At 47.3% G+C, this 13,830-nt stretch overlaps 1 protein-coding gene across 2 annotated transcripts in view; it reads right to left on the reverse strand.

The window, feature by feature from the left end:
• LOC126267248 (discoidin domain-containing receptor 2-like) overlaps positions 1-13,830 on the reverse strand; it is a 336,625-nt gene that overhangs the window by 46,947 nt on the left and 275,848 nt on the right. For both annotated transcript variants that reach the window (XR_007548969.1, XM_049972257.1), the window contains exon 12: positions 11,829-11,959. Coding sequence is in view for 1 of the 2 variants with exons in the window: in XM_049972257.1 (XP_049828214.1) it covers positions 11,829-11,959 (131 nt within the window). In the remaining variant the exon portion in view is untranslated. The remainder of the gene's footprint in view (positions 1-11,828; positions 11,960-13,830) is intronic.

Below are 13,830 nucleotides of genomic sequence, written 5' to 3' on the forward strand. Positions count from 1 at the left end.
CTTTTTATTTAATAACGAGTACTTTGAGCAGACTGACGGTGTTGCCATGGGAAGTCCTCTCTCGCCTTTGGTAGCAAACTTTTTTATGGAAGACTTTGAGGAAAGGGCACTAGATTCGGCAGAACTTAAACCGAGTGTATTCTGGCGGTACGTAGATGACACTTTTGTAGTGTGGCCCCATGGTGAAGAAGAACTGTCACGGTTCTTGCAGCATCTGAATGCAATCCACAATAACATCCAGTTCACGATGGAAATAGAGAAGGATGGTTGCTTGCCGTTTTTGGACGTCTTGGTTACCAAGAGAGTGGACGGGTCATTAGGGCATTCTGTCTACCGTAAGCCCACACATACGGACCTCTACCTGCAAGCGTCGAGTTGTCATCATCCTTCACAAACTACTGGTGTCCTTAGAACGTTGGTGCACCGGGCTCATGTTGTTTCTGATGGAGACAGCCTTACAAAGGAGCTGGAACATTTAGAGTCGGTGTTCAGAGGTAATGGTTACTCTCCACATCAGATTAGAGCAGCGCTAAAAAGGAAGAAACGTGACCACTCACATCAAGAAGATAAGGAGCTTTTCAGGTCCAGGGCGTTCCTTCCATACGCCGGCAACCTTTCATCTAAAATAGGCAGGATCCTAAGGAAACATCAAGTAAAAGTAATCTTCCGGCCACCGGCGAAGATTAGTGCCCTTCTCGGTTCGGTAAAGGACGATCTGGGTCTGCGGAAGGCCGGAATCTATAAAATTCCTTGCCAGTGTGGCAAAGCTTACATCGGTCAGACGACGCGCACAGTACATGAAAGGTGCGTTGAACACGAACGCCACACTCGCCTTTTGCAGCCCAGTAAGTCGGTCGTAGCTGAGCATTGTATTACCACAGGACACGCTATGGAATTTTCGGCCACGAAAATCTTGGCCCCAGCGAAAACTTTTTGGGATTCCGTTATTAAAGAATCTGTGGAGATACGCCTAGCGCAAAATCTTATAAATCGTGACGGCGGTTTTCAACTGGACAAGGCTTGGGACCCGGTGATCTCTCTAATTTCCTCTGAGAGAAGACGGTTTATTCTAAATGACACGTCTAGCGACATCTGACGTCTGTTTTTAGCGACGCGGGCGCGCATTCCGACAGAGGGCGGACATGTAGTTTTCACCTTTACGCATGTGCCTGCGCTCCAAAGATAGAACAGTAGCTCCAGAGGGCGCGGACTTCGACAGAGGACGCTCCTGTGACGGTGGCCAATGCGCATGCGTTTTCGCGCCAATTTTTTGCTATAAAGCTGACTCCCGGAACTTGCAGTCTCCAGTGACGCACACTCACCTGAAGATGGCTGGACGATTGCCAGCCGAAATATCGTGGCAAGAAGTCAACGTGATCCGGCTGCAATCCCGAAATCTCATCGAATACTCAGTACGCCGGGAAAACTTCAAGAATCACATCAGATACCTCTTCGGGGAGGCGATGGCATTACAAATCCAGAGGTTGGACAAGCTACGCAGTAAGCGAGCGAGACTGTTAAGTTCTCTGTGTTTTATACTGAAGTGTCGGGACAACGGCCTTATACCGAAGTTTGCCAGAGTGAGGCATTTTATCCAGACCGCCGCTGCAAAATTCATTACACGAAAGGCGAGCTTGGCATTAGTGAAGGAGAGGATCCGGTTTACTCGGCGTGAACTGGACGCCATATCGAAACAGCTGTTTCATCTGCATATGGAGATTGCATCCAGCCTGCCATCACTTTCCTGGGCATGGGTCGATGGCGTGACCTGGGCTAAATCGGACTGGGTTCATAAAGAATCTACATCAAGACAGGTTTCGAAGTTCACCCGGCTGTCAGCAACGTTACCGCAAGAAGATGCTTTACGACGCTCCGTGGTCAATTTAACGGATAAAGTTTTGGACAACGTAACACTGTCTGTGCTTGGGAAAGGCCTGAACTTCGCTCCTACGCCGAGGACCCTGCCTTTAACTGATTTTATTAGTGCTGTTGAGGAAGCTGTAAGACCTCTTCCTAGTGATGCTGCAGAAGAAATTAGACGTGAAACCTGCCGTGCACTCACGAAAGCTCCACGTCAGAAGAGCAACATTTCTGCCATGGAAAGGGCCGCATTACGAAAGCTACGAGAAGATCCTCATACAGTGATCTTACCAGCGGATAAGGGAAACGCTACAGTGCTTTTGCCACGTGAGGTCTATAATCAGAAGATTTACAACTTGCTGAATGAACCAATGTATCGGAAGATTGGCAAAGACCCCACAGCGAAAGTGGAAAGGAAAACATCAGCACTGCTGAATTCTTCTTCTATTCCGCAAGAAGTGGCGAAAAGACTAAGACCTCACAGTTCTGTGCCACCCAGGTTATACGGTCTTCCGAAGATCCATAAGAAAGAGGTTCCTTTACGGCCGATCGTCAGTAATATCGACGCCCCCACGTATGATTTGGCGACACATCTCGCCTCTCTACTGAGACCTTTTGTGGGGAAGTGTGCGCATCATGTTCGCAATTCGGCTGACTTTATTAGTAGACTAAAGTCACTTCGGCTCAGTGAAACTGACTTACTAGTCAGCTTCGACGTCATATCACTTTTCACTAAGGTTCCTCTTATGGACTCTTTGTCTCTCATCAGCAATAAGTTCACGGCCGACATAACAGCACTTTTCCATCACGTCCTTTCCTCAACCTACTTTTTATTTAATAACGAGTACTTTGAGCAGACTGACGGTGTTGCCATGGGAAGTCCTCTCTCGCCTTTGGTAGCAAACTTTTTTATGGAAGACTTTGAGGAAAGGGCACTAGATTCGGCAGAACTTAAACCGAGTGTATTCTGGCGGTACGTAGATGACACTTTTGTAGTGTGGCCCCATGGTGAAGAAGAACTGTCACGGTTCTTGCAGCATCTGAATGCAATCCACAATAACATCCAGTTCACGATGGAAATAGAGAAGGATGGTTGCTTGCCGTTTTTGGACGTCTTGGTTACCAAGAGAGTGGACGGGTCATTAGGGCATTCTGTCTACCGTAAGCCCACACATACGGACCTCTACCTGCAAGCGTCGAGTTGTCATCATCCTTCACAAACTACTGGTGTCCTTAGAACGTTGGTGCACCGGGCTCATGTTGTTTCTGATGGAGACAGCCTTACAAAGGAGCTGGAACATTTAGAGTCGGTGTTCAGAGGTAATGGTTACTCTCCACATCAGATTAGAGCAGCGCTAAAAAGGAAGAAACGTGACCACTCACATCAAGAAGATAAGGAGCTTTTCAGGTCCAGGGCGTTCCTTCCATACGCCAGCAACCTTTCATCTAAAATAGGCAGGATCCTAAGGAAACATCAAGTAAAAGTAATCTTCCGGCCACCGGCGAAGATTAGTGCCCTTCTCGGTTCGGTAAGGGACGATCTGGGTCTGCGGAAGGCCGGAATCTATAAAATTCCTTGCCAGTGTGGCAAAGCTTACATCGGTCAGACGACGCGCACAGTACATGAAAGGTGCGTTGAACACGAACGCCACACTCGCCTTTTGCAGCCCAGTAAGTCGGCCGTAGCTGAGCATTGTATTACCACAGGACACGCTATGGAATTTTCGGCCACGAAAATCTTGGCCCCAGCGAAAACTTTTTGGGATTCCGTTATTAAAGAATCTGTGGAGATACGCCTAGCGCAAAATCTTATAAATCGTGACGGCGATTTTCAACTGGACAAGGCTTGGGACCCGGTGATCTCTCTAATTTCCTCTGAGAGAAGACGGTTTATTCTAAATGACACGTCTAGCGACATCTGACGTCTGTTTTTAGCGACGCGGGCGCGCATTCCGACAGAGGGCGGACATGTAGTTTTCACCTTTACGCATGTGCCTGCGCTCCAAAGATAGAACAGTAGCTCCAGAGGGCGCGGACTTCGACAGAGGACGCTCCTGTGACGGTGGCCAATGCGCATGCGTTTTCGCGCCAATTTTTTGCTATAAAGCTGACTCCCGGAACTTGCAGTCTCCAGTGACGCACACTCACCTGAAGATGGCTGGACGATTGCCAGCCGAAATATCGTGGCAAGAAGTCAACGTGATCCGGCTGCAATCCCGAAATCTCATCGAATACTCAGTACGCCGGGAAAACTTCAAGAATCACATCAGATACCTCTTCGGGGAGGCGATGGCATTACAAATCCAGAGGTTGGACAAGCTACGCAATAAGCGAGCGAGACTGTTAAGTTCTCTGTGTTTTATACTGAAGTGTCGGGACAACGGCCTTATACCGAAGTTTGCCAGAGTGAGGCATTTTATCCAGACCGCCGCTGCAAAATTCATTACACGAAAGGCGAGCTTGGCATTAGTGAAGGAGAGGATCCGGTTTACTCGGCGTGAACTGGACGCCATATCGAAACAGCTGTTTCATCTGCATATGGAGATTGCATCCAGCCTGCCATCACTTTCCTGGGCATGGGTCGATGGCGTGACCTGGGCTAAATCGGACTGGGTTCATAAAGAATCTACATCAAGACAGGTTTCGAAGTTCACCCGGCTGTCAGCAACGTTACCGCAAGAAGATGCTTTACGACGCTCCGTGGTCAATTTAACGGATAAAGTTTTGGACAACGTAACACTGTCTGTGCTTGGGAAAGGCCTGAACTTCGCTCCTACGCCGAGGACCCTGCCTTTAACTGATTTTATTAGTGCTGTTGAGGAAGCTGTAAGACCTCTTCCTAGTGATGCTGCAGAAGAAATTAGACGTGAAACCTGCCGTGCACTCACGAAAGCTCCACGTCAGAAGAGCAACATTTCTGCCATGGAAAGGGCCGCATTACGAAAGCTACGAGAAGATCCTCATACAGTGATCTTACCAGCGGATAAGGGAAACGCTACAGTGCTTTTGCCACGTGAGGTCTATAATCAGAAGACTTACAACTTGCTGAATGAACCAATGTATCGGAAGATTGGCAAAGACCCCACAGCGAAAGTGGAAAGGAAAACATCAGCACTGCTGAATTCTTCTTCTATTCCGCAAGAAGTGGCGAAAAGACTAAGACCTCACAGTTCTGTGCCACCCAGGTTATACGGTCTTCCGAAGATCCATAAGAAAGAGGTTCCTTTACGGCCGATCGTCAGTAATATCGACGCCCCCACGTATGATTTGGCGACACATCTCGCCTCTCTACTGAGACCTTTTGTGGGGAAGTGTGCGCATCATGTTCGCAATTCGGCTGACTTTATTAGTAGACTAAAGTCACTTCGGCTCAGTGAAACTGACTTACTAGTCAGCTTCGACGTCACCTCACTTTTCACTAAGGTTCCTCTTATGGACTCTTTGTCTCTCATCAGCAAGAAGTTCACGGCCGACATAACAGCACTTTTCCATCACGTCCTTTCCTCAACCTACTTTTTATTTAATAACGAGTACTTTGAGCAGACTGACGGTGTTGCCATGGGAAGTCCTCTCTCGCCTTTGGTAGCAAACTATTTTATGGAAGACTTTGAGGAAAGGGCACTAGATTCGGCAGAACTTAAACCGAGTGTATTCTGGCGGTACGTAGATGACACTTTTGTAGTGTGGCCCCATGGTGAAGAAGAACTGTCACGGTTCTTGCAGCATCTGAATGCAATCCACAATAACATCCAGTTCACGATGGAAATAGAGAAGGATGGTTGCTTGCCGTTTTTGGACGTCTTGGTTACCAAGAGAGTGGACGGGTCATTAGGGCATTCTGTCTACCGTAAGCCCACACATACGGACCTCTACCTGCAAGCGTCGAGTTGTCATCATCCTTCACAAACTACTGGTGTCCTTAGAACGTTGGTGCACCGGGCTCATGTTGTTTCTGATGGAGACAGCCTTACAAAGGAGCTGGAACATTTAGAGTCGGTGTTCAGAGGTAATGGTTACTCTCCACATCAGATTAGAGCAGCGCTAAAAAGGAAGAAACGTGACCACTCACATCAAGAAGATAAGGAGCTTTTCAGGTCCAGGGCGTTCCTTCCATACGCCGGCAACCTTTCATCTAAAATAGGCAGGATCCTAAGGAAACATCAAGTAAAAGTAATCTTCCGGCCACCGGCGAAGATTAGTGCCCTTCTCGGTTCGGTAAAGGACGATCTGGGTCTGCGGAAGGCCGGAATCTATAAAATTCCTTGCCAGTGTGGCAAAGCTTACATCGGTCAGACGACGCGCACAGTACATGAAAGGTGCGTTGAACACGAACGCCACACTCGCCTTTTGCAGCCCAGTAAGTCGGTCGTAGCTGAGCATTGTATTACCACAGGACACGCTATGGAATTTTCGGCCACGAAAATCTTGGCCCCAGCGAAAACTTTTTGGGATTCCGTTATTAAAGAATCTGTGGAGATACGCCTAGCGCAAAATCTTATAAATCGTGACGGCGGTTTTCAACTGGACAAGGCTTGGGACCCGGTGATCTCTCTAATTTCCTCTGAGAGAAGACGGTTTATTCTAAATGACACGTCTAGCGACATCTGACGTCTGTTTTTAGCGACGCGGGCGCGCATTCCGACAGAGGGCGGACATGTAGTTTTCACCTTTACGCATGTGCCTGCGCTCCAAAGATAGAACAGTAGCTCCAGAGGGCGCGGACTTCGACAGAGGACGCTCCTGTGACGGTGGCCAATGCGCATGCGTTTTCGCGCCAATTTTTTGCTATAAAGCTGACTCCCGGAACTTGCAGTCTCCAGTGACGCACACTCACCTGAAGATGGCTGGACGATTGGCAAGAAGTCAACGTGATCCGGCTGCAATCCCGAAATCTCATCGAATACTCAGTACGCCGGGAAAACTTCAAGAATCACATCAGATACCTCTTCGGGGAGGCGATGGCATTACAAATCCAGAGGTTGGACAAGCTACGCAATAAGCGAGCGAGACTGTTAAGTTCTCTGTGTTTTTTACTGTAGTGTCGGGACAACGGCCTTATATCGAAGTTTGCCAGAGTGAGGCATTTTATCCAGACCGCCGCTGCAAAATTCATTACACGAAAGGCGAGCTTGGCATTAGTGAAGGAGAGGATCCGGTTTACTCGGCGTGAACTGGACGCCATATCGAAACAGCTGTTTCATCTGCATATGGAGATTGCATCCAGCCTGCCATCACTTTCCTGGGCATGGGTCGATGGCGTGACCTGGGCTAAATCGGACTGGGTTCATAAAGAATCTACATCAAGACAGGTTTCGAAGTTCACCCGGCTGTCAGCAACGTTACCGCAAGAAGATGCTTTACGACGCTCCGTGGTCAATTTAACGGATAAAGTTTTGGACAACGTAACACTGTCTGTGCTTGGGAAAGGCCTGAACTTCGCTCCTACGCCGAGAACCCTGCCTTTAACTGATTTTATTAGAGCTGTTGAGGAAGCTGTAAGACCTCTTCCTAGTGATGCTGCAGAAGAAATTAGACGTGAAACCTGCCGTGCACTCACGAAAGCTCCACGTCAGAAGAGCAACATTTCTGCCATGGAAAGGGCCGCATTACGAAAGCTACGAGAAGATCCTCATACAGTGATCTTACCAGCGGATAAGGGAAACGCTACAGTGCTTTTGCCACGTGAGGTCTATAATCAGAAGACTTACAACTTGCTGAATGAACCAATGTATCGGAAGATTGGCAAAGACCCCACAGCGAAAGTGGAAAGGAAAACATCAGCACTGCTGAATTCTTCTTCTATTCCGCAAGAAGTGGCGAAAAGACTAAGACCTCACAGTTCTGTGCCACCCAGGTTATACGGTCTTCCGAAGATCCATAAGAAAGAGGTTCCTTTACGGCCGATCGTCAGTAATATCGACGCCCCCACGTATGATTTGGCGACACATCTCGCCTCTCTACTGAGACCTTTTGTGGGGAAGTGTGCGCATCATGTTCGCAATTCGGCTGACTTTATTAGTAGACTAAAGTCACTTCGGCTCAGTGAAACTGACTTACTAGTCAGCTTCGACGTCACCTCACTTTTCACTAAGGTTCCTCTTATGGACTCTTTGTCTCTCATCAGCAAGAAGTTCACGGCCGACATAACAGCACTTTTCCATCACGTCCTTTCCTCAACCTACTTTTTATTTAATAACGAGTACTTTGAGCAGACTGACGGTGTTGCCATGGGAAGTCCTCTCTCGCCTTTGGTAGCAAACTATTTTATGGAAGACTTTGAGGAAAGGGCACTAGATTCGGCAGAACTTAAACCGAGTGTATTCTGGCGGTACGTAGATGACACTTTTGTAGTGTGGCCCCATGGTGAAGAAGAACTGTCACGGTTCTTGCAGCATCTGAATGCAATCCACAATAACATCCAGTTCACGATGGAAATAGAGAAGGATGGTTGCTTGCCGTTTTTGGACGTCTTGGTTACCAAGAGAGTGGACGGGTCATTAGGGCATTCTGTCTACCGTAAGCCCACACATACGGACCTCTACCTGCAAGCGTCGAGTTGTCATCATCCTTCACAAACTACTGGTGTCCTTAGAACGTTGGTGCACCGGGCTCATGTTGTTTCTGATGGAGACAGCCTTACAAAGGAGCTGGAACATTTAGAGTCGGTGTTCAGAGGTAATGGTTACTCTCCACATCAGATTAGAGCAGCGCTAAAAAGGAAGAAACGTGACCACTCACATCAAGAAGATAAGGAGCTTTTCAGGTCCAGGGCGTTCCTTCCATACGCCGGCAACCTTTCATCTAAAATAGGCAGGATCCTAAGGAAACATCAAGTAAAAGTAATCTTCCGGCCACCGGCGAAGATTAGTGCCCTTCTCGGTTCGGTAAAGGACGATCTGGGTCTGCGGAAGGCCGGAATCTATAAAATTCCTTGCCAGTGTGGCAAAGCTTACATCGGTCAGACGACGCGCACAGTACATGAAAGGTGCGTTGAACACGAACGCCACACTCGCCTTTTGCAGCCCAGTAAGTCGGCCGTAGCTGAGCATTGTATTACCACAGGACACGCTATGGAATTTTCGGCCACGAAAATCTTGGCCCCAGCGAAAACTTTTTGGGATTCCGTTATTAAAGAATCTGTGGAGATACGCCTAGCGCAAAATCTTATAAATCGTGACGGCGGTTTTCAACTGGACAAGGCTTGGGACCCGGTGATCTCTCTAATTTCCTCTGAGAGAAGACGGTTTATTCTAAATGACACGTCTAGCGACATCTGACGTCTGTTTTTAGCGACGCGGGCGCGCATTCCGACAGAGGGCGGACATGTAGTTTTCACCTTTACGCATGTGCCTGCGCTCCAAAGATAGAACAGTAGCTCCAGAGGGCGCGGACTTCGACAGAGGACGCTCCTGTGACGGTGGCCAATGCGCATGCGTTTTCGCGCCAATTTTTTGCTATAAAGCTGACTCCCGGAACTTGCAGTCTCCAGTGACGCACACTCACCTGAAGATGGCTGGACGATTGCCAGCCGAAATATCGTGGCAAGAAGTCAACGTGATCCGGCTGCAATCCCGAAATCTCATCGAATACTCAGTACGCCGGGAAAACTTCAAGAATCACAACTACACATTATTCAGTTTTAATATTTTAACTTCAAATTTCAGGGGGACGAAAGTTAAAACGCAGCAGAACCTGCATGGGCGAAAATTAAACGGTACGTGTGGGAGCCCAACGTCTCTGGCGACATGTCTGGGGACAGTCTCAAAAAATTGACAGACAGTGCCTTAAATTCTGTCGGTCCAAACGATTTGCAAGGGGACTGCGGAAAAGTGCAAGAAGCGGAGCATGATTTACAGGAAGTGCGATGGCGTAATGGAAATAGCAATTGACGACAGTATAATAGGTACTAATGACTTCAGTGTTTCATCTAATGCAGACACAGCGGAAGATGAGAGCTCATCCTGCAGCAGATAATGAGTCTTCACGTACCGACGCGAAAATAAATCTTCAGACAGTTTTATGTAGATGATGCATATATTGAATTACATTGGTTTTTTACTAGATATGTGTTTGTCTGTAATTTATATTGTTTCTTCACTTGTTTCGGCTTTCACTATAACCATACTTCACATCTGCTTTTACTGAAGCGCGAAACACGTGTGTAGGTAGGCTGCCATGCGAGAGGGTGGCGGGGCACGTCCCCACGCACCTCCCTTTTCCCCTCTACGTCCGTAGTCCTCGTTTGTTTACCTCCACGGCCGACTGCCATGATAAGCGTCCCAGTTGTAGCCAATCCACGTTGTGTCCATGATACGCTAGCGCCCTCTGCCGTTCCCCGTTTTGCCGGCTCTCACTAGAGGACGTACCAGAATGCTCGACTTGGACACACCGTCCGCTGCAACTATTTTCAGTTTTTATTAGTATAAAAATTACTTTTGGCGGTTTTGGTAACCATGCAGTTTTAAATTTCAAATATGGCAGAGCATAACTTCTTTTAAATGTAAAGGATGCCAATATTTTAATGTATCTAACTGAACAGTTTGACACGCCCATTTTTTTCATGTCAGTGACATATAAGTTTTAACTCTATCAGACTGTTAATTTTGTTTTCATCCATTTGGCAATGCCCGGATGTGAATGCTAAAACCCGTCGTGGACTAAAATAAGCTGCGTATCAGTAACTGGAGCGGTCTTTCATCAATTAGTAAGACCTGTATTAGAAATATTACTTTATTAATAAATGTGCAATCAAGTACTTGTCAAATTAGCGAAAGAACGAATATGTTCGGAAGAAATATTGTTATGGTATTTTGACTGTATCTGTTTCACAGTGAAACCATTGCTATATCAGAGGTTATTCAACTTTTGTGGTAACCTGCAAAACCGTTATTATTACTGATGCGTAGTGTAGCACCACATGTCTGTCACAAACCTTTCCTACGGTAGGGCTGTCTCACTGTTCTACAGAATTCTCACCTCGATGTTCTCATTGCAAGCGTACGTACAGTAGCATTTCAGTTCACCCATAACAGCTTGTGAAGTTCAGGCTATGTTTTGTGACACCTCGTGCGTAATGCTTTATTTGCTCTTGTTGGAGAGCACATTGATGCTATCGCAAGGCGTGCAATGGCAGCAACTCTCAACGCCTTCCAACCCAATCTTCTAAACTTTCTCCTGATCAGCTACCATGACATCCATTAGCTGAACAGCTCACCACTGGGGACGTAGGTATGACGTAGAATTTCTCATGTTCATTGCTGGTAAGAAGAGATAACTCGGCTTTCCTTACTAGTCGTTAAGACTGAAATCTAAACAATTATCCTGTTCGATACGAAAACTGTTTCATTCTATGTAAGAAGCTGTGGCAGAGAAAACGTAATTTTAAAAACACATTCACAGTAATCATCAACAAAAATTGTAGTATGCTAAATAGCGAAAAAACTGTTCAGATGGCTCTGAGGACTAACTTAACTTCTGAGTTCATCAGTCCCCTAGAACTTAGAGCTACTTAAACCTAACTAACCTAAGGACATCACACACATCCATTCCCGAGGCAGGATTCGAACCTGGGACCGTAGCGGTCGCACGTTTCCAGACTGTAGCGCCTAGAACTGTTCGACCACCCCGGCCGGCGAAATAGCCAAAAGGAAGAAAGTGTGCTGGCAACAGAACACGCAAAACCATCAGCTACAGTGCTAGTATGAAAACCAGGAAAGCTTGAGAAGTGGGCTACTGAACACCGAGTTCCGGAGGAGGCTAGTAGTCAGTGGCTACCAGCAAACGTCACGACGTGGCTGTCACACCGCTATATAAGGGCGGTAGGCCACGTAAAACAGCTGGTGTCACACAGAATTCAGTGGTCAACCAAGGACCAATAAGTCAGCTGAGTGTTGCTGGATAGGAAATACAGTGTCTGAATTTTGCTCTGTGTGATGCAGCTAGGGAATCCGTCGTTGTGAGGAACTCACCTTCTTGGCCCTGGAGAGGGTCCTGCTGCCTCTGGAGAAGATGCTGCCGACGTCATCCGACAGCGAGATCGCCGGGGGCGTGGGTGGCGGCCGGAGACCCGTGTCCGGGACGGCGTAGTCGGGGCCGCTCTCTGTGGAAGACACAAGACTCAGTGAGGGCGGGAACCTCACTGCGTAAGTGATCCATTTACGGCGTGGATCTCAAAACCAAGTATAGCCTAATGGGTACTAGGCGGCCGACTGTCATACTTATTACAGAAGCTTTTACATCGAAGAGTCAAAGAAACTGATACACCTGCCTAATACCGTGTAGGACACCCGCGAGCACTTCGAGGTGTCGTAGCACGACGTGTCATGGACTCTAAAGTCTGACGTTGTGCTGGAGGGAACTGACACCATGAATCCTGATGAGTACGAGGCGGTCGAGATCTCTTCTGAACAGCAAGTTGCAAGGCATTCAAGATATGCTCAGTAATGTTCATTTCTGGGGAGTCTGGTAGCCAGCGTAAGTGTTTAAATTCGGGAGAGTGTTCCTGGAACCACTCTGCAGCAATTCTGGACGTGTGGGGTGTCGCATTGTCCTGCTGGAATTGCCCAAGTCCGTCGGAATGCACAATGGACGTGAATGGACGCAGGTGATAAGACAGGATGCTTACGTACGATTCACTTGTCAGCGACGTTTCTACACATATCAGGGGTTCCATGTCACTCCAACTGCACACACCCCACACCATTACAGAGCATCCACCAGCTTGCACCGTCCCCTGCTGACATGCAGGGTCCATCGAATCGTGGTCTCCATACCCGTACATGTCTATCCGCTCAATACAATCTGAAACGAAACTCATCCGACTAGGTAAAGTGTTTCCAGCCATCAGCAGTCCAATGTCGGTGTTGATGAGCCCAGGCGGGGCCTAAAGCTTTCTGACGTGTAGCTATCAAGCGTAAACGAGTGTGCCTTTGGCTCCAAAAGTCCATATCGATGACGTTTCGTTGATTTCTTCCCACGCTGTCAATTGTTGATGGCCTAGCATTGAAATCTGCAGCAGTTTGCGGAAGGGTTGCAATTCCGTCACGTCGAACGACTCTCTTCAGTCGTCGTTGGTCCCGTTCTTACAGGATCTTTATCCGGCTGCAGCGACGTCGGAGATTTGATGTTTCACCGGATTTCTGATATTCACGGTACACTCGTGAAATGGTTGAACGGGAAAATTCCCACTTCATCGCTACCTCATGTATGCTGTGCACCATCGCTCGGAGCCGACAATAGAACCACGTTCAAAGTCACTTAAATCTTGATAACATACCATTGTAGCAGCAGTAAGCGATCTAGCAACGGTGCCAAACACATTTTGCCTTCATAGGCGTTGCCGAACACAGCGCCGTATTCTGTCTGTTTACGTACTCTTTATTTGAATATGCGTGCCTATACCAGTTTCTTTGGCACTTCAGCGTATTAAAATGGTTTAGTGGTCCATAGCGCGTTTTGAGCCGCATAATGCTTTCGTACACCATGGGACATAAAATCCTTACCTACCGTTCAAATTTTATACTCTCGCATGGTGACAATTTACGTTTTGTGTATCTCCGGAGTTCTGTGTAACAAAAAGAGTACATACGCAGCGTCTTCTTTCAATAGCACAGAGTGCTAGCGGTCGACAAAAGATATTTCTGCGTCTCTCAAAACACAAGCCCAGGTACATTTAAGTAAGTGCGTTAGAATGTATTACGATCGGGTCCCTGGATCACACATACCTGATTCGGCAGTTCAGGTTATGAAATATGTCACTGGTTCTACTGTAACCGTTTTGAGTAAATTAGAGTATCCGCCAATTGAGGTGTCAGTTACTTCTTTGTAGATACACCGAAATAATGAGCATTTTTGGAAGGTGGCTACTAACAGCCGTAAAATAATGTATAAAATACATGTATGACCCTCACATCAGGTGCTTTTTTATTTAAAATCAAAATATAGATGGATTTCATTATAGATCATATTCAC

This window comes from Schistocerca gregaria, chromosome 4 (assembly GCF_023897955.1).
Source record: "Schistocerca gregaria isolate iqSchGreg1 chromosome 4, iqSchGreg1.2, whole genome shotgun sequence".
NCBI lineage: Eukaryota > Metazoa > Arthropoda > Insecta > Orthoptera > Acrididae > Schistocerca > Schistocerca gregaria.